The following is a 19,623-nucleotide window of genomic DNA, read 5'->3' on the forward strand; positions in this document are numbered from 1 at the left end:
AACAGTTAAAGTAAAACTAGGATTGCTTAACTCTTTCAGGCCAGTTTATGTTGTTTCCCTAGCCTACCCATTGTTCCTTTATTTTCCTTGTTTGTCAGAAAAGAAAAAAACCTCATTTCTATTTTTGCTGCAACGTGACAAGGAGGCAGGGGCTCGTACATGGTTTCAATATGTTGGTGATGCTTTAGAGATAAATTTCAGAAAGTAGAATATGCCAGGTGTGTCCACGCCCCGTCTGAGGATAGAGCTGGACTTCAGTGACTCACTGGCCCACACGGAGGGTGATCCTTGGAGACTGTAGCCATCAGGGTGCATGGAGTTTGTCGAGGTTAGAGAGAGAACAGTGTGACAGGGCACAGAGCACGTTCCTGGCACGCCTGGTGCTGTACTCTGATCACTGGGGGAGGGGCACTAAAGGGATTTTGTGTGAGTAAATTTTCTACTCGCCAAGCGCGTTCCCCTTAAACTTTAAAAAAGGCTTTAGGGACTTCCCTGATGACGCAGTGGTTAAGAATCCACCTGCCAATGCAGGGGACGCAGATTTGAGCCCTGGTCCAGGAAGATCCCACATGCTGCGGAGCAACTAAGTCCGTGCGCCACAACTACTGAACCTGCGCTCTAGAGCCCGTGTGCCACAACTACTGAAGCCTGTGTACCTAGAGCCTGTGCTCCGCAACAGGAGAAGCCACGACAATAAGAAGCTCGCGCACCGCAACGAAGAGCAGCCCCCGCTCGTCACAACTAGAGAAAGCCAGCGGGCAGCAACGAAGACCCAACGCAGCCAAAAATAAATAAATAAATTTATTATTTTTTTAAAAAGGCTTTAAAGTTTTAACTGTTTGATAGAAAACTGTTTGTACTTCCTTTGACCCATTAACCAGGACGTTGAGCTTTCTTACCGATTCAGAATCTTAATTATAAAAATAAATGATCACACAGTGAATTTCCCCGGGCTCTATGAAGGAGAAAAGGGTTGTTTGCCGCTTCACCAAATAGCCCTGGTTCTGTTGTACTTTTTTAAGTTCTGGTATCTGTCTGGTAGTCACAGTCTACCAGATTAATTTAAATTACTCCAGATGGGGAAACCACATGACCAAGCTTATTTGAATTATGTCTAAAGCCCTGCAGAGTAAGTAGGATCTAAGAGGAAATACGAGGCGCCCTCTTCACAGGTTTTGTGCCTGGACTTTGTGACATCTATGCCTTTTTTTTTAAATTGAAGTATAGTTAATTTACAATGTTGTATTAGTTTCAAGTGTACAGCCAAGTGATTCAGTTACACACACACACACACACACACACACACACACACACACACACACACACACACACACACACACACACACACATGCTTTTTCAGATGCTTTTCCATTATGGGTTATTACAAGATATTGAGCACAGTTCCCTGTGCTATACCGTAGGTCCTTGCTGACATCTATGGCTTTTCTTCACTCTCTGGTTTGTAAAGGTTGTTTTGAAGTTCCCTCCAGATGATGAGGGTAAATTAGAGCCTGTACATTTTGCAGGTGTATACTGTTGACTGCAGTAAGACGAGTCCCCCATAACAGCCAGTGGGGATATTTGGGGTGCCTCACAACAAAATTCCTAGACGTTATTGTTTCTAAAGAGGAGAAATGTAGGGATCTAGTTATGAGGAATTTGCTTCCTTTACAGGTTTTTTGCTGCAAATACTGCGAGTGTCTCACCAGCTTACTCAGTGACTTGGCTTCCCTCTCTACAAAGTGGAGTGGTCAGGGGTATCTGGTCTCCTGTCTCTGAGCCCCTTTCTGGATTCAATAAATATCCAGTCTTAATTCCCTATTCTCACACTCCCTAACATTTACAGTGATGGCAAATCTTGATACTCTCCCAGGCAAATTTTATGATAGAAGTCATTAATTTTATTCAGCTTGTTATAATTTGCATTTTAAATGTATGTTTTTTAAAAGACTGTTAAGATTGCCATAACTTTACCCAGTGATTTGCAAGTCCCAAAGCCTGCCAATTAGGTCAGATGGCCATAGCAGCAACTGCTTCCCATCAGAAGGGCTGAATCACTGAGGAGCGACCACCTTTCAAGTGCTGAGTGATTTACCAAGCCAAGTTACTTTGCACCTTGGGATAAGGAACGTAGGCTATCAGATTTCCATTCATCCTTCTGCCCCTTCTGGTAATTTCGATGTTGATTCTCTAATATGAACTTATTTTTTCCTTTGTTTTCTTTCCAAAATAATATATTCTAGTAAGAAGTTCAAACTGTACATACTTATATAATAATTAGAAAAAGTGTCAAGTTCTCTGTTTCCTCTCTCTAGAGAGAGCTTAACAAAGAGTAGCTTAACAATTTTGTGAATATTCTTCCAGATACTATTTTCTATTCTATATGTTAACATTTTCTTAAGCAAAAAGAGATTGTGTTTACATATACTGTTTTGCAACTTGATTTTGTCTCCTAGCAATATGTCTTGGAGATGTTTCCATCTTGTATATATAGGTCTGTCTCATTTTTTACCATGGTTCTGGTTTCCATGGTGTTGTCACATCAGAAATTATTTAATTAGTCCTCTTGGGCTTCCCTGGTGGCGCAGTGGTTGAGAGTCCGCCTGCCGATGCAGGCGACACGGGTTCGTGCCCCGGTCCGGGAGGATCCCACATGCCGCAGAGCGGCTGGGCCCGTGAGCCATGGCCGCTGAGCCTGCGTGTCCGGAGCCTGTGCTCCGCAACGGGAGAGGCCACAACAGTGAGAGGCCCGCGTACCGCAATAGAAGAAAACTCATAATTAGTCCTCTCCAGTCTTAGTTTGGGTGCTCCCAAATCTGACCCTAAGACAAGGACATGGGTGCAAGCAGGCCACTAGGAAGGTGATCCCAGGAAACACCAACAAGAGGCTGGGGAAGTGAGACCAGGAAGGGAGGCAGGCCAATCAAGGACGATTTTTTTCTTAATTTATTTAATTAATTAATTGATTGATTTACTTATTTATTTATTTTTGGCTGTGTTGGGTCTTTGTTGATGTGCACGGGCTTTCTCTAGCTGTGGCGAGCGGGGGCTACTCTTCATTGTGGTGTGTGGGCGTCTCATTGTTGTGACTTCTCTTGTTGCGGAGCACAGGCTCTAGGCACGCGGGCTTCAGGAGTGAGTTGTGGCACACAGGCTCAGTAGTTGTGGCTCGCAGGCTCTAGAGCGCAGGCTCAGTAGTTGTGGCGCACGGGCTTAGTTACTCCGCAGCACGTGGGATCTTCCCAGACCAGGGCTTGAACCCGTGTCCCCTGCATTGGCAGGCGGATTCTTAATCACTGCGCCACCAGGGAAGCCCCCAGTCAAGGACGATTGATGTGTGGGTAACTGCAGCTCGGGAGGGCCCCAGGACCACCGTCAGGTTCAGTGATTCTCTAGAAGGGCTCACAGAACTCAGAAAAGCTGTTATACTCCTGGTTATGGTTTATTGAAGTGAAAGGATACAGACCCAAATCAGCAGAAGGCAGAGTCCAGGAGAGACTGGCCGTGAGTGTCCAGTTGTGTATGGACAGCACTTAATTCTCCCAGTAATGATGTGTGGCAGCGTGCTCGGAGGATCACCAACCAGGGAAGAGCACTGAAGCCTCGGTGTCTAGGATTTGGATTGACCCTAGTCCCCAGCCTTTTCAGAGGTCAAGTTTCTATTGAGTGGTCCAAGGCCCCTACCGAAAGTCACATTGTCAGCATACACTGGCACGTCCCATGCAGAGAGCACCGGGCGCTCATGGTAGGATGCCAGCAACAGAAGCTATGGGTAGCCTCTGGGGTGGGCTGAGGGGGCAGGCAGGGTACCAGCAAGCCTCAGCCACATAATGAAGTGTTTTTATTTCCGTTTTTCATTCTCACAGATGATGTTCTAGAGCCGGGGTTGGTGAACTTCTTTGTAAAGGGCCAGCTAGCAAATATTTTCAGCTTTGCGGGCCACACAGTCTCTGCTGCAGCTACTCAACTCTGCTGCTGTAGCACAAAAGCAGCTGCGGGCATTATGTAAATAAATGGGTTTGACTGGGTTCCAGTAAAACTTTATTTACAAAAAAGCGGTACAGACCAGATTTAGCTTGAGGGCTCTAATTTGCCAACCCCTGCTACAGTGGATAATTCTTGGGTGTTTATCTTTGTCCATTTGTGCAGATAATTCTATGGGACAGATCCCTAGAAGTAGAATTGCTGGATCTGGAGTAATGACATTCTTATTCTGAGCAGATACTGTGAACCTCCCCCAAAAGTTGAACGTGCTTCCTCTTTCACCAACAGTGCCTGAGAACCTTTGAGATTTCCTTTCTTAGGACCACTTGCCAAGGAAGCAAAACCTACACCTGTTGACTAGGATGTTTGTGCATTTTCATTCTTGAGCTTCGGAGAGGCAGAGGAAGACAGAACATTTTGCCCCCAGGAAAGAAAACCAAATGGGGCCTGAAATGGTCTCCTAATTTCTTACTTTAGATTTGAGGCCCACGGGGAAGGGGACTCTGGTGACTTGTTTTCATTTGGTGAAAATTAAACCTTACATTGCCCACTAGGTGTAGTTCAAGAGTCCTGAATGTTACCTATTCAAAAAAGATTTTTTTTTTTAAGATGCATCAGAGAGCTTCTCAGCAATTTCCTTTATTAAGCAAAGATTCTTTTCCTAATTTTTCTCTTCCATAAGGAATTTTCATATAAATAAGGTCTACCTATGCATAGTGAACACTTTACCAAATGTACAAAAAATATACATGGTCCAATTTTTGTTCGTGGAGCTGACAGGTACGGGACACTCTTGATGGAGATGGTACAGCGTTTCACTTAGCCTGGTTCACTCTAGGTCTTTTTTGGGTTTAAAAACAATGGATGGGATTTTTGGGTTTGTTTTTCCCCTTTTCTCTTTTTCCCCATATTTTTATGTTTGGAATTCTTTTTTTTTTTTTTTTCCTCCCGTTGCGGAGCACAGGCTCCGGACACACAAGCTCAGTGGCCATGGCTCACAGGCCCGGCCGCTCCGCGGCATGTGGGATCTTCCCGGACCGGGGCACAAACCCGCGTCCCCTGCATCGGCAGGCGGACTATCAACCACTGCGCCACCAGGGAAGCCCCCGTTTGGAATTCTTGATGTGAGCCCCACAGGGGGAAACAGAGATTTGTTAGCATTCAAGCTCTGTTTTGGGCTGCATATTTTAGCTGGTTTGTTTGATAATGGGCAGCCCTCCTGGGATCCAGCCTGCCTGTGCTCTGCTCACGCTGGGTGAATTTGTGATGGTCCCCTTTCTGTAGTCTTTCATTTGTAACACAGACACAGCCTGCTTCCCCGTTAGTGAGATGGCATGCCTGGACTACCCACATGCAGATAAGGAATTAGGCAGAACTCGGCTGGAAAGATAAATCAAGCTAACTATCTCATTAGGCTTGAAAGACACAAATTAAGCTTGCATGGGAATTAACAGCCTTCCAAAGAGACATGCAGTGCAACAAGGGGAGGAGAAATTGCTGGAGCCCTTTCTCTCAGGAAACTTGCCTCTGTTGCCTAAGTCCCTTTTGTAAAAGGTCAAGAGGTAGAAATTGAGGATCGAAAGAGCAGTGTAGTGTTTATTGAGCACTTACTGAGTGCCAGGCACAGTGTGCATTATCTCACTGAAAGCTCTCAAAGTACTGTTAAGACTCCTGTGTAACCGAGGAGGAAACTGAGTGCCAGAGGGGCTCCTTTGCTTGTCTCAGTGTCTCAGAGCTGTTGAATGACAGAGCCAGGATTCACCTAGGATGTCTGGCCCCATGGCCCAGTGGTTCTTATCTGGGATGAATTGACCCCCTGGGGATACCAGGCCATGTTTGGAGACTCAGGGGTTGTGACAGCTGGGGGCGGTGGGTACTACTGGGATCTGGTGGGTAGAAGCCTGAGGTGCTGCTGGACATCCTACAGTGCACAGGATGCCCCACAAAGAATTATCCAGGCCCCAGTGTCAACAGTGCCGGGCTTGAGAAGCCTGGTTTAAGTGCTCAGCTGGACTCCAGTGGTGGCTGGCAGTTCCACCAGGACTGTCCGGCTGTAGTGCCCTGAGGACAGTGTGGTGAGTCTATGAGTCAGAAGCTTAAATTTGCAGCCAAGGGACTCGTGGGAGGATGATGAGGGAATCCGGGAATTCTCATGGTTAAAAGTGTCCTGAGAACAAGGACCTCGCACCTGCAGTTGAGGAGTATGGAGACTAACGCCTCTGTCTTGCTCCTGCCTCCTGTCCTGCCCCCTCCTCCTCTCGCCCCTCTGGCTAGTGTTCGGCCACAACATGAAGAGCAGCAACGACTTCATCGGGAGGATCGTCATCGGCCAGTACTCTTCGGGCCCCTCAGAATCCAACCACTGGCGGCGGATGCTCAGTGCCCACCGCACGGCCGTGGAGCAGTGGCACAGCCTGCGGTCCCGGGCCGAGTGTGACCGTGTGTCCCCTGCCTCGCTGGAGGTGACCTGAGGGCTGCGGGGAAGGCAGCTTTCATTTGTGAAAAAAGGAAGAAAACTTAGGACAAAAAATATGCCATATATGTATACTATTACGTCCACATCTGCACACACCCTCCTCACCACACGCACAGCTCCTCTCAGAACCGAAAGGAAGCTGACTCTTGATCACAAACTGGCCGCCCTCAAGGAGCGAGGCCTGCGAACTTTCCAGAATTCCCCTGCATAGGTCATGAGCTGAGTGGGCTCCGCTCTGAGACTTACGGGCAGTGCTTGCTCTCGTGGATCCCCCTGCCCCAAAATGCACTTTCAACCTCAGGCCAGAGAAAGGGCCTCCCCAAAGGTGCCAACCTCCATTGAGACAGAATTTTCCAAGAGTTTGGCCAGTGTTGGGAGGCCTGACCCCCATATGCCCAACATGCACACCCACTGGGTGACTTCTGAATGGGCTGCTGTTCCTAGGGGTTCTTCAAACCTGGTACCTTTCCCCAAAAGTGTTAAGTACTCTGTCTTCTCTTTAGTAGATGTGATAAATAGATTAGACTATTTGGAGAAACCAAACGGCAACAAAAAATATTCCAGTGTAAGAAGGCGCTCCTGGCTTCATTGAACTCGTCCTCGTGGTAGCTTTTCTTCTGGGGACTCCCTGTGGGTATGTATGTGGACGTTCTGGTGTGTGTGCCCTCAGGTGAGCACGTGTGTGTGCCTGTGTGTCCCCTTAGTGAGCAAGGTGCTGGGCCGGGACCTCAGTCCTGAGTACTCCCTTCTCTCTGCCTCGCCCGTCAGTGAAGTTTCACCCAGCGCCCTCCTGTCTGTGAAGACCCCACCTTCAGTAACAGTAGCGTGTGTGTAAGTCAAGTAAACAAAATACGATAGAGCAGAAGTAACGTTTTTTGACCGAATCATGGCGACTGCGACTCACAGAAGACCGGCAAAGGACAGTTACAGGGAATAAGATGGCCACCACGGCTGCTGCATCGCCCCCATCCAAGACGATACCCCTCCTCGTCACACCCTGAGGATCGCTCTGTGTTTGTGTGTGAACCAAAGTCATCTCTCTCGTGCTAAGAAATTAGTGTAGTTAGAATAGATCTCTCTCTCTGTTGATGCTTCTGTATCTTTTCCCACAGCCTATTGTCTGGTATAATGGGGAGCTATTTATTGACATTAAAGATTATCTATTTGTGCCATGCATTTGAGTTATCTTTTTCTTCGTGAACGTGGGCATGGAGGGTAGGAGGGTGTTTCAGTTCCTACCACTGTGTAACACGTCATCCCAACGGCTCAGAGCGCTGGTATTTATTATGCTTACAGATTCTGTGGCCCCAGAATTGAGAGCAGACACAGGGATGGCTTGTCTCTGTCCCATGAGACCTACGGCCTCAGCTGGAAGACTCGAGGGCCACAGCGGGTATAACCAGACAACCGGTCGCGCTGGACATTGTTGGTAAGATGAGTGTGTGGTCTGGGAAGGAAGAACGGTCGAAACGTTAAGATGTATTCATCTGACGACTGACAGGAGAACCCATGCAAAGAGAAGACGAGGATTTATGTTAGGTCCCTCCCATTGCAAGCAACAGGAAATTAACACAAAATAGTTTAAGCAACGAAGGAAGTCCTGGCTTCAGGCATAGCTGGATCCAGGGCCTCAGATGAAGCGATCAGGGCTTTGTTGATCGTGCTGTCTCCTGGACAGGCTCTCCCCATTCGGTGAGCGTCATGGATACCAGCAGCTTAAGTTCCAACTCATACTTATCATCAAGACCCAGCTTAAACTACCACTTCCTGATTTTCCAAGACAGAAATGACGGCTGCTTCCTGTCCTCCCCACAAGAAGCTTATATTTCTATTTAACTCTTGGGGCCTTACTGTATGCTAAGCCCAATACCTGCACAGTCTTGTTTAGTTCTCACAACAACCTTTTGACAAAGAAGCTATTATTATCCCCATTTTCCAGGGGAGGAAAGTAATGCTTTTTTCTATAAAACTATTTGCTTGTTCAGGGCAAGAGCCATGGCTACTTAGCTTTCTATTGGCCATGCCCAATAAAAGGGGCTTGACCTAGGTAACCCCCTGTGGGCTGAGATGGCGTCACCCCTTCTGGCCACATTGGGCATTGCAGGGTCCCCTCGTGGGTCCCTCTGGTGTCTCTCACTCTGGAGTGGAGATGGCATGAAGGTCAAGGGGGAAAGGCTGGGAGGTTGAGTTAGGTTATGTTTGTTAGGAGACAAAAGGAGAAACTTTTCCCTCTCTATAAAATGGCTTCCTTCCTGTGGTTGTACAGAAGAGGATAAAAGTATGAGAGAACAAACAGAATGAGGAAAGACAGAAACAGGACAGGCATTCAGGACCAGAGATGAGGTTATACGGTGATTGGGCCCGTGGGCTTTGGAACCAGAGAGGCCATGGTTCAAACCCCAGGCCCAGCACACCCTACCTGTGCCCTCACACAAGCCGCGGAGCTGCTCTGGGCCTCAGTTTCCTCATTACCTTACATTGGGCACTTCAGAAGCCGACGTTGAGGCAAGGACTCGGCTGCCAGTGGGAGGTGAGCCCAGGACGCGTAAATGGAAGGATAAGTCAGGGGAAGGAGAAAGGCAAAGGCTGCTTTAACTGGCATTGTGGGCAGCTGGGGCTCAGTCGTGCTGGGGGCCCACATAGAATACGCTTGAGAATGATCGTTATGGGGAAGCTGGACTATTTAACTACTGCCCCTCGTCTCTCAGAGCCTGAGGGTACAGCCCCGGAGGCGTTCAGTGATTGGCAATTTAGGACTGTCCTGTGTGGGCTGAGCCAGCTTGGGTAGCCCCGAGAACTCCCCGGGCAGAGAATGAGGGGCATGTGCCTGAGCAAGTGAGCTGTCCCTCCACATGGCCCAGCCCACCTCAGCATCGGGGGAACTCAGGTGGCCGAGGGCTGGGAGTGGGGCATCCCCAGCATCTGCTCCCCTGATTTACAATAACCACAGGGCTGACTAGGCACCGTGCCAAGTGCTAAGCATCTCATTTAGTCCTCATGCAGCACCCCACGTGAGAGGTGTTCTTATTCCTCTTTTATAAATGAGGAAGCCGAGGTTTCCTGGGATTGAGTGGCAAGCGAGCATTAGAGCTAGAATGCCAGCCCAGGCCCAGCTGACTCTAGAGCCTGATATGGGCTAAACTGTATCTCCCCCCAAACTCACATACTTCATGAAGCCTTAACCCCCAGTACCTCAGCGTGTGACTGTATTGGGAGGTAGGCTCCTTAAAGGCAATTAAGATTAAATGAGGTCATCAGGGTGGGCCCTAATTCAATACGACTGGTGTCCTTATATTAAGGGGAAATTAGGACGCAGAGACAGACACACAGAGGGAAGACGGCATCTACAAGCAAGGAGGGAGGCCTGGAGACCCAGGCCAAGGAGAGCTCCTTCCTTCCCAGCCTCAGAAGGAAGCAACTCTGCCAACACCTGGACTTCAGACTTCCGGCTTCCAGAACTATGAGGCTATGAAGCTCTGTTATTTAAGCCACCCAGTTTGTGGTCCTTTGTTACGGCAGCCCTAACAAACTCATATAGAGCTGGTGTGGCTGACCGCTCTGCTGGGCTGCTTCATCTGAAAATAGGATGACCGTTCTTACCCCATAGGGTTGTATGTGACGTGAGGGTTAGCCGGGACAAATGCCTGCAAGGGCTTAACACACAGCACTTGATGGCTATTCCTACTGGGCGCACATCAGGCAATGTTTGCTGAGTGACTGGAGAGAGCAGCAGAAGCTCAGATGTCAGAGCCGTCCACGTCTCCAAGGATAGTTTGTCAGGTGATGAGGGAAATGTGTTGAAAGGTGAAGAAATGACTTGGTTTCTATAGAAACCTGGACCCCAGGTGCCTTATTGTGGGCCACCTGCCCGGTTTAATTAGCATCCTCCTTCTCCTCGGCCAGGAGGTGAGAAAGGAGGTGCATGGGCCACCTACACACCCTCTGGGGTGCGGGGACCTGAGTTCAAAGGAAGGAGGTAGAGGAGAAGCGGTGGTGTCAAGTTTTAAATCTGCATCTATTTTCCCAGGGCTCATCTTGAGCTGTCTCATCTCTGGGGACTCCAGATCCCCTCAGGACTCCAGTCTACCCCTGGGACTTGACAGAAGCTATGACCTCTGCCCAGCCCTGCCCAGATGTGCTGGTTCCCAGGGCACCAGGAACAGCTGTTTTGGGTACTGATACTTGACTCCCAGAAATCTGGGAATCACTGCAGGGAAAGAGGAAGAGTTCCTTTCCTTTCTGGGTGGCCTGTCTTCCACCGCCAGTGGGATACCTTTTCTTTTTTCATGGTCAAAAATACCATTTAAAAGAATCCAGGAATGAGCACCACTAAGTAAAAATTTAAAACTTATGTCTAGAAAAGAGACTGGAAGACATTGCCCTGAAGGTTGCAGGGGTTAACTTTTGGGAAGTGGTTTTGCTTCTCAATTTTATACCTCCCTATTCAGTTTTTTTGAAGGTTCCATAGTGATGTAATGGTAGTTAACATATATTGAGCATTTATGGGTCAGGCATTGTTCTAAGCACTTGTATGAGGAAAAGTATTGATTTGTCCCCATTTTTCGGATGAGGAAACTGAAGCTAAGATGGATTAAATAATCAGTGTGTGGTCACACAGAAGCAGGTCTGGAATTTGAACATAGATACAGATGTGCCTGGATTGAAAGGCATGAAATAAACTAGCCTCTATTGTCCCTTTTATGATGGTGGTGAGGGGAAGGGAACTTCGTTTTACTTACTGGTAAATAAATGACAATTTTAAAAAGCTAAGAAACTAAAGGAGACAGATAGATAGGCAGACAGATGATAAGAAGAAAGAAATAGATCTTCACCAAACCCCAGGCCACCATGAGCACAGTGTGTGTATGCGTGTGTGTACGCATGGGCCCGGGTGGGGGTGGGGGAGAGTAATGTCTTTAAGAACCCAGAAAATACATACTGTGTTACAGAGAGACCTCTACAACCTCCAAATGGCAGCAAAGATCCTGTTTGTTAAGTGAATAAATTGTCTATTTCCTAGCCAGTAAACTTGAGGTCTAGAGCAAGGGGTGGCAAGCTATGGCCTGTGGGCCAAATCCAGCCCACTGCTCGTTTATGTAAATAAAGTTTTATTGGAACCTGGCCAGACCCATTCCTAAAGCCTTTCACAGAGTTGTGACAGAGACCATGTGCGCTGCAAAGCCACTACTATCTGGCTCTTTACAGAAAAAATTTAAAGTTGCTGCTATGTAGGATGAATAAGTCTGGAGATGTGAGGTACAGCATAATGATTGTAGTTCATCACACTGTACTGAACACTGGAAATTTCCTAAGGAGTAGATTTCAGGGGCACTCACCACACACAAAAGGTAACCCTGTGAGGAGATAATATGTTAATTAGTTTGACTGTGGTATCATTTCACTATATATATGTATATCACATCATCATGTTGTACGCCTTAAATACAAACTATTTTTTTAAAAAATAGAATTTTTTAGAAACTTTGCCTACCCCCGTCTAGAGCAATGCTTCATAACATTAATGTACATAGGACTCCCTGGGGATCTAGTCAAAATGCAGATTCCGATTCAGCAGGCCTGGGGTGGGGCCTGAGGTTCTGCATTTTTAACGAGCTCCGAGGAGATTCCGATGCTGCTGCTCCGTGGACCACACTTGGGAATGAGCGTGTCACAAATACTTTACATGTTTCCATCCAGAGAGGGGGCATGAACCAGCTTACCCAAACCTCCAGCCGTCACATACTGTATTATCAGCACAGGTCATTTAGGAGGTTTATTTGCCAAATCAAAGGCTCCTCCACTTTTCAAAAGTATTTCCAGCGGCCTGTGTCTGACGACCCTCCTTTTCCCCCTGGTTCATTCACGCAGAGGGTGTTTGATTTCCATGACAGCAGGGGCCTCTAAGTGCAGTCAGCACACCCGATGATGGGGAGTGGGGAGAAAGCCTTCCAACTTTCTTCCATTTTTATAGTTTGTATCAACTTTTTAAAAAAGTCAGTTTGGGGGAGGGCTGTTTTATAACAGACACGATGCATATCACTTATATAATAAACATATGTCATTTATAAATAAATAAGTGTGCATGCTCTGGGGTGCCTCATCGCAAAGCTTTGAGACAACGGGTAGACGGGAGTTACGCCATGGCTGAAACTGGGCCTGGGCTGTGCTCGTAGCCTGAGTCAGGCCTTGGCAGGCTTTCAGCCCCATGTGGGCCGGCAAAACACGCTGCATGGGCACGAGTTTTATTCCTCATAGGCACAGCGGCAGGTGTTCCAGAGAGAAAGTGAGCGACTGGAACACGCTTGAGCCCTTGTGAATGCCAGCCACACGAAGTGTCAGGGCACCTGGCTGAGCACTTTGGGAGAGAAAGGAGGGAGTGTGCAGGGAAAGCCAGGAAAAGACCTGCACTGGATCAATGACAATCATAGCAAAATTTGCTGTCAGGTAGTCAACACCTACTACTAGCCAGCTTCTATGCTAAGTATTACAAATTATTACATTTAATCTTTGTGAGGTAGGTACTGTTATTATCCCCTATTTTATAAAGGAGGAAAGTGAGGCTCAGAGAGGCAGAGGATACACAAAGACTGAGTTTTAGAGGTATCAATTCATAAATGCAGTGAGATTCCAATGAAACACCAGCGGATCTATTTTAAGTTTGAACACGCTAGAACTGTACACTAATGATAACGTTTGCCTATTTTTGGTGAACACTTCCTCTGTGTCGAGAACCTTCTACCGGCACATCCTTTAACCTCCAAGAGACCCTGCAGGAGATGACAGGCCTGCCCTTCCTCCTCGCTGCGGGGAATCCAATGCCCTGGAGCTGGGCCGACACGTTGGGGCCCCGCTGAGCCAAAGCACTGAGGCCCCCCGCCCGCAGGGGGAGCCCTTTCTCAGCTCCGCGTAATTGTTCCCGTGTGCAAAGGAGGCCTAATTCTTGTCAGATCTTCGGATTCGTAGCATAGGCAGAAATCTCGACTTATACTTAAAATCTCCTGATCTTACACCCTGACAACGAATTTTTAGAAATTTTAAAACACAGCATGGACCCAACACATCACATCCACGGGTGAGCTCGCTTGGGCCCAGGAGGCCTCTGCCCTAGATGCTGACTTGTATTTTTACCTTCTGGTACTATTTCCTCCCAGGGCTCCATGATGCTTTATCTGCTGTGCCAGGCGGGGACGTGCGCGCCGCTATTGTCCCATCTTACAGTCTCAAGGGAGGCAAGCACGTGCCCAAGGCCACTCGGTGGCTCGGAAGCAGGGCTGCGCTTCCTCTGAGTTCTCCGAAGGGGGCCGGCCAGGGGCGGCTTTCAGGCTGTCACTCTGAGCTGGCCTCGGCCGTGCAGGGAGGAAACAGGAGTCAGGGGAGGGGCGGGGGAGGAGACTGGGGTCTACCCAGTGCTCCTGAGCTCTGGGCAGGAGAGCCGTCCGGACTCGAGCTCCCACGGCAGGGCCTCTCTCCTCTGCTCAGGCCGTGAGATGGCTTTCTCGGGGCCCAGGATGCAGAGGTGGGGACTGTGGGCCGCGGCCGTCCTGACCCTCCTCTCCGCACAGGCCTTTCCGCAAACGGACATCAATATCAGCCCAGGTGAGCACGGGGCCAGGGCCGGGAGGAGAGGAGGACACCCCGCAAATGCTTGAGCTGTCAGTGAGGCCTCGCTGCCTGGGCTGCAGGCCTGCCTGACCCAAGGAATGCTGGGGGGCCAAGCTGAGCCTCCTGACAGCCCCTCCAGCTGCTCTCCCTCCAGCTCATGCGCACTGTGCTAGGGCCAGACGCAAAGAGACCTGGTGATAAATCCCAGCTTTGCATCTTAAAAGCTGTATGACCTGGCACAAGTTTCTTAACCTCTCTGAGCCTCAGTTTCCTTCAGAAAACGGTGGTCACAGTGACACCCTCTGGGGCTACCGTGCAAGGGAGATGAGATCATCTGGGGAAAGTGCCTGGTACCACAGGAAGATCTGAAGATGGTATTTTTGTTAGGGGTTTGGCATCTGGGCTCCGCGGTCCCGCCTTGGCTGTGACAGCTGTTCCCAGGGAGCTGGGCACGCAGGAGGACATAGTTGTCCCTCTAGTGACCTCCCTGGTGGCCTGGCCCAGTGACACCCAGCTCTGCGGATATTCAGTGTCCCCAGGGATTGGGCTCCATCAGCCTCGGGCATGTGGCCTCCCAGTGTCCCACCTGGAGGACGCGGGGCTTCAAATGAGCTCAATTTCTTCACCCTTGCAATAGGGAGGCTAGGGTGCTGACTCTGGGGTAGGAAGAATCCTGAGTCCTTCAGTCCCTTCCAGGTGGAAGATCTTGCCTGTCACCTCTACCAGGAGGGTTCTTTCCAAACATGGTTTAAAAGCTATAATAATAATAATACCAATAACAACAAGTGGTACTTCTGTAGCCCTCACTATATGCCAGGCACTGTTTTAAGCACTTTTTACATATGGATTTATTTAATCCTCACAATAACTCTATGGCAGAGATACTGTTTCTATCCCCGTTAAAATAAAACTAACACTGTAATAAAACATCTGTACGATCCCCATAAAGCCATGTTATTGGGCAGTTACAGTGTTGAGGGGAATTTAAATAGTGGGGTGATAAGATTGAAAGATAAAATACCTGATGTCCAGGTAAATTTGAATTTCAGATAAACAAATCATTTTTTACTGTAAGTGTCTCGAATATTTCATGGGACATACCTTATGCTAAAAATTATTTCTTGTTTATCTGAAATTCAAATTTAACTGGGAATTCTTTTTTTTTTTTAATCTGGTAACCCTAGTGATGGGAGATAAAGGGTGGTCAGTTCATTTGGGCAAGCATCAGGGGCTCTGGTCTGCCATAAACTCTCTGAGTGTCTGTATTAGTCAGCTCGGGCTGCCATAACAAAATACCGTAGACTGGGTGGCTTCAACAACAGGAAGAGTTCTGGAGGCTACAAGTCCAAGATCAAGATGCCACCTGATCCGTTACCTGGTGAGAGCCCTCTTCCCGGCTTGCAAGTAGCCACATGGTGAAGAGAGAGAGTGCTCTTGTCTCTCTTCCTCTTCTTACAAGGGCACTAATCCCATCATGGGGGCCCCATGACTCCATCTAACCCTAATCACCTCCCAAAGACCCCATGAAAACACCATCACATTGGGTGTTGGGGCTTCAACGCGGGAATCTGGGGGGCACACAAACATTTAGTCCATAACAGTGTCTTTGCCTGCTTGCTCTTGTGCCTCAATATCCTCATCCATGCAATGGGTGAGCAGGAGAGAAGTTGGACAAAATATCCTTGAAAGATACTTGTGTGTTCCAAGATCTTGCCTTTCTGCCCAGCATAAGAGGAAAGTCCTGAGGCTGAGTTTGAGAGTGGGAGCGACGGGGAGTCCTCTCTCTCTCGCTAGCTTGTGACCATGGGACCTTTCTCTGAGCTTCAGGTTTCCTCCTGTGGAAAGTGAGGATGATAATGGTGTCCATCAAACATTTTGGGGAATCTTCAATGAGATCATGCAAGTGAAACACTTAACACATAGAAAGCACTTGAAAAATGGCTTATTACCTTACTACTTCTGCCACTGTGGTTGTTGATGTTATGATAGAATTGACCAGGAGACACAGTTTTCTGCTGTGACAAAATGCCTTCAAAAAGGAACTTCCAGACATCTAGCCCCATGCCTCAGTCCCACTCTACAGATGTGGAGACTGAGATCCCTTCCAACCCAGCAACTTTGGAGACCTCAGAGTTGGAGTTGGAAGGAAGGGTCCCGGAAATCCACTTGGCCCAATCCTTCCACAATACAGCTGTGGAAACTGAGGCCTACAGAGGCCCAATAATCTGGCCAAGGTCATCATCCATCCAGTCCAGCAGAAAGCCCAGTTCAAGCCTGAGTGGATAAATCTGCTAGAGGAAAGTGATTTCAATGCAGAAGAGAACGTGTGAGTTAAGTGTGTGTACGTGTGTCAAGTGGGTGTGTGTGTGCGTGTGAGTGTGCGTGTTGATGTGTGCCTAGGGAAGCCTTATCTGGGGTCTTGGTGAGCCGTTGGCAGACCATGAAGGTGGGCGCACAACCACAGCCCTCCTTAGTGACAGTGGGCCTGGTTCTTCTTCCTCTCCTGCATCCCGAGCCTTTAGGTACAAAACAGAACAGGGTCATTCCATCCTTCATCCCACTGCTCTGGACCTTTCATGAACATGCAAATATACGCAAATAGTGCAACCCAGCCATACCCTTAGATCTGCTTTGGAAACAAACCTTTAGACACTTCTGAAAGACTGAGAAGGATTTAGCCAGACTAGATCCTTTTCCTAAAACCCTTCTCTGAACCTGGCTTTGATCACTTTGGTTACACGGATTAACAAATATTCAGTGATTAAAAGAGGGCCTGGCACCTGGTAAAACTACATAAATATTTGCTGTTATGATTCTTCAACCATAACCATAAAAAGTTTCCTTTCCGTGGCTCCTGAGCCCAAGAACTTTCCACAGCAAAGGAAATTCTAGCAAAACGTTTTGATGCTCAGGGTCTGCTTCTGCAGGGCTTCAGGGGTGGGAAGGGAGAATCAGTCAAGTTCCATAGCCTCTTCCTCTCCCCTCCAAGAAGCTGGCATTGTGCACTCAGCACCAGGATTATTCCAGGGCCCAGGCTGTTTCTGTTGTGATATCTCATGTTTACTAGAACACCTACTATAAGCCAGGCACAGGCTTCCCTGTGAAGTAGGCACTATCATCATGCCCATTTTACAGATGAGGAAACTGAGGCACAAAGAGGTGAGTTTCTAACTGGAGTCATCTAACTCCAGAGTCTAAGCTCTGAGGCAGGAGCACAGAGGCTTGGGCAACTGGGTGTCCCTACTTCCTAGAGTACACCCTTCCCCACCCACCAGTCTGTATCATAGAGTCAGATCCTAGAGTACCCCCGCCTGGACACTCTGACCCATTCCCTACCCCTCCTCTATGGTCACAGAGCCCTCTGCCTATTTCTAGAATGTCCCTTAGTATATGAGGACTCATTGCCATGTGTGCTATGCATTCCTCCCTCCAGACTGTGAGCAACTTGAGGGCACAGACCTCAAACCAAATAAGTACCCAGGAGACATTGAATTATTACTTAATTATGTTGGTCTTAGTTAGCTCAGGCTGCTATCACAAAATACCATAGACTGGGAGGCTTAAACCCCAGGAATTTATTTCTCACAGTTCTAAAACCTGGGAACTCCGGAATTAAGGTGTTGACCAATTCAGTTCCTGGTGAGAGCTCTTTTCCTGGCTTGCACATGGCCACAGAATGGAGAGCTCTGGTCTCTCCTCTTCTCCTAATGGCACTAACCCCATCATGGGGGTCCACCCTTATGACATCATATAACCCTAATTTCCTGAAGGCCCCAGCTCCAAATACCATCACACTGGGGGGTAGGGCTTCAACATATGAACTGGAGGGGGACACACAAACATTCAGTCCATAATGCTGTTAAATTGGGTGTTTAATATATTTGTCTTGCCAAATGAGAAAACCAAGACCAGAAAAAGATGTTTTCTGGAGGCACTGTAGTGCTTAGGAATTTTCAAGTCCATCAGACCTTAATCTCATCCTGACGCTGCCACTTGCTAGCTGTGGGAGTGAGTGACTTAACATCTTTGAGCCTCGGTTTCTGCACCTATAAAATGGGGATGATACAGATACACCTCCCAGTTTGGTCTCGATGGTTATATTAACCACGCAATGAATGGCCACTGTTATGAGCAATATAGAAAATCACCCAGTGCTGTCTCCTCTGTATCACGTGACCACAAAAGCAGCCTGGAAGGAGGGAAAGCAAAGCTGAGGCATGAGAGGCCTGGGACCAGCAGTTCTGCACCCCAGAGCCAGGGCTCACAGGGAAGGGCCCACTGAAGGTGGGATGTGTGGACCAGGGAGACAGCAGGCAATGAAGGTGACTGAGACCTCCCAGTGGCCACCTTCCCAGCCACTGGGAGACACTTCCGACCCCCTGGGACATCTGGGGCCCAGTAGTGACGGGGGGGGTGGGGAGGCCGCCAATGTGGCCCCCAGAGCCTCCCACTCCACTCCCAGCTGGCTCTCAAGGCTGATCTGGGCAGGAGGAGGCAGTGTAGTGTGTTTGTGGGCAGCTGGACTGGGGCCAGGAGAGCGAGCAGCCAGATCGTGTGGGAAGGTGACAATTTATTCTTTTAAAAAGAGAGAGATTAAAAAAACAAGTCCTGAACTCCGGTGGCATGTCCTCTTTCCTTAACAAGCTCAGAGCTTCCAAAGGCTTTGACTCCCACCCCAGCTGGGAGACCTTGGGGGCCTTTGGTGCTGCTAATTGAAGTGAAATACCATGTAGTTTGGCCTCTTGGTTTCCAGAGCAACAAGCTTCTTTGTGCATCCCTCCCCCCCCCACCCCCCACCCCCCCCCCCCCCCGCTTCCACCCCTCCCCTCCGTCACCTCCAGCCTCAACCCTCCCTCAAATTCCCAGCCAGGCTGAACCTTTTGCAATTCTCCAAATGCTCCCTTCTCTCTCATGCCTCTGGGCCTTTGCACGTGCTGTGCCCTCCACTTGGAACCCTCTTCCTCTGACTCTTCCTCATCCTTCAGTTCTCAGTGGGGGGTCTCACATCACCCCCTCCAGGAAGCCTCCTGGATCTCCAAATCCGGGTTATGTGCCACTTTTGGGTGCTTCTGTGGCAACACCTTTATTTTCCCCATCCAGAAGGGGACTCACTCTGGTGTCCTGTCTTAGTCACCAGTGGACACCCTGAAGGCAGGGTTGGGGTGGCCACCAGTTCAACTAGGGAGAAAAAAGGGGCAAACAAATGACCAGTTTCCAAAATAATTTGAGCGCTGCTCCCTCAAGTTTTTGCCTGCATGACAGAAATCCATATTAATTGCATATTAATGACATTTTATTTCTGTGCTTATTTTTCTTAATGTCAGCCTCCAGAGAGTGTAAGATCCATGAGGGCAGAGGTCACCTCTGTGTAGTGTGCCACAGTAGCTCCAGCACATAGCCAACTACCTGAGACCAAGTAGGTGCTCAAATAAGACTTGTTGAATGAATAAGGGGGTGAATGAAGAACCAGACCATCAAGATTGAGACAAAAGGAAATGGGCTTAAATGCAGCAGGAATCTCTAAGTTAGGTCTGGAGCCACACAGCCTGGCTTCCAAACCC

General features: G+C 48.5%; 1 protein-coding gene across 9 annotated transcripts in view; it reads left to right on the plus strand.

Annotated features, from left to right (window-relative positions):
* Positions 1-19,623, plus strand: part of SYT17 (synaptotagmin 17) — a 145,831-nt gene that overhangs the window by 107,508 nt on the left and 18,700 nt on the right. For 3 of the 9 annotated variants that reach the window (XM_067706528.1, XM_067706525.1, XM_067706524.1), the window contains one exon: positions 6,259-7,636. The exons of 5 other annotated variants lie outside the window; for them this stretch is intronic. In XM_067706528.1, coding sequence (XP_067562629.1) covers positions 6,259-6,455 — 197 coding nt within the window. In that variant the 3' untranslated portion in view covers positions 6,456-7,636. One more of the 9 variants, XM_067706527.1, reaches the window with a different exon arrangement.

The sequence above is a fragment of the Pseudorca crassidens genome, chromosome 15, assembly GCF_039906515.1.
Source record: "Pseudorca crassidens isolate mPseCra1 chromosome 15, mPseCra1.hap1, whole genome shotgun sequence".
NCBI classification, from domain to species: Eukaryota; Metazoa; Chordata; class Mammalia; order Artiodactyla; family Delphinidae; genus Pseudorca; species Pseudorca crassidens.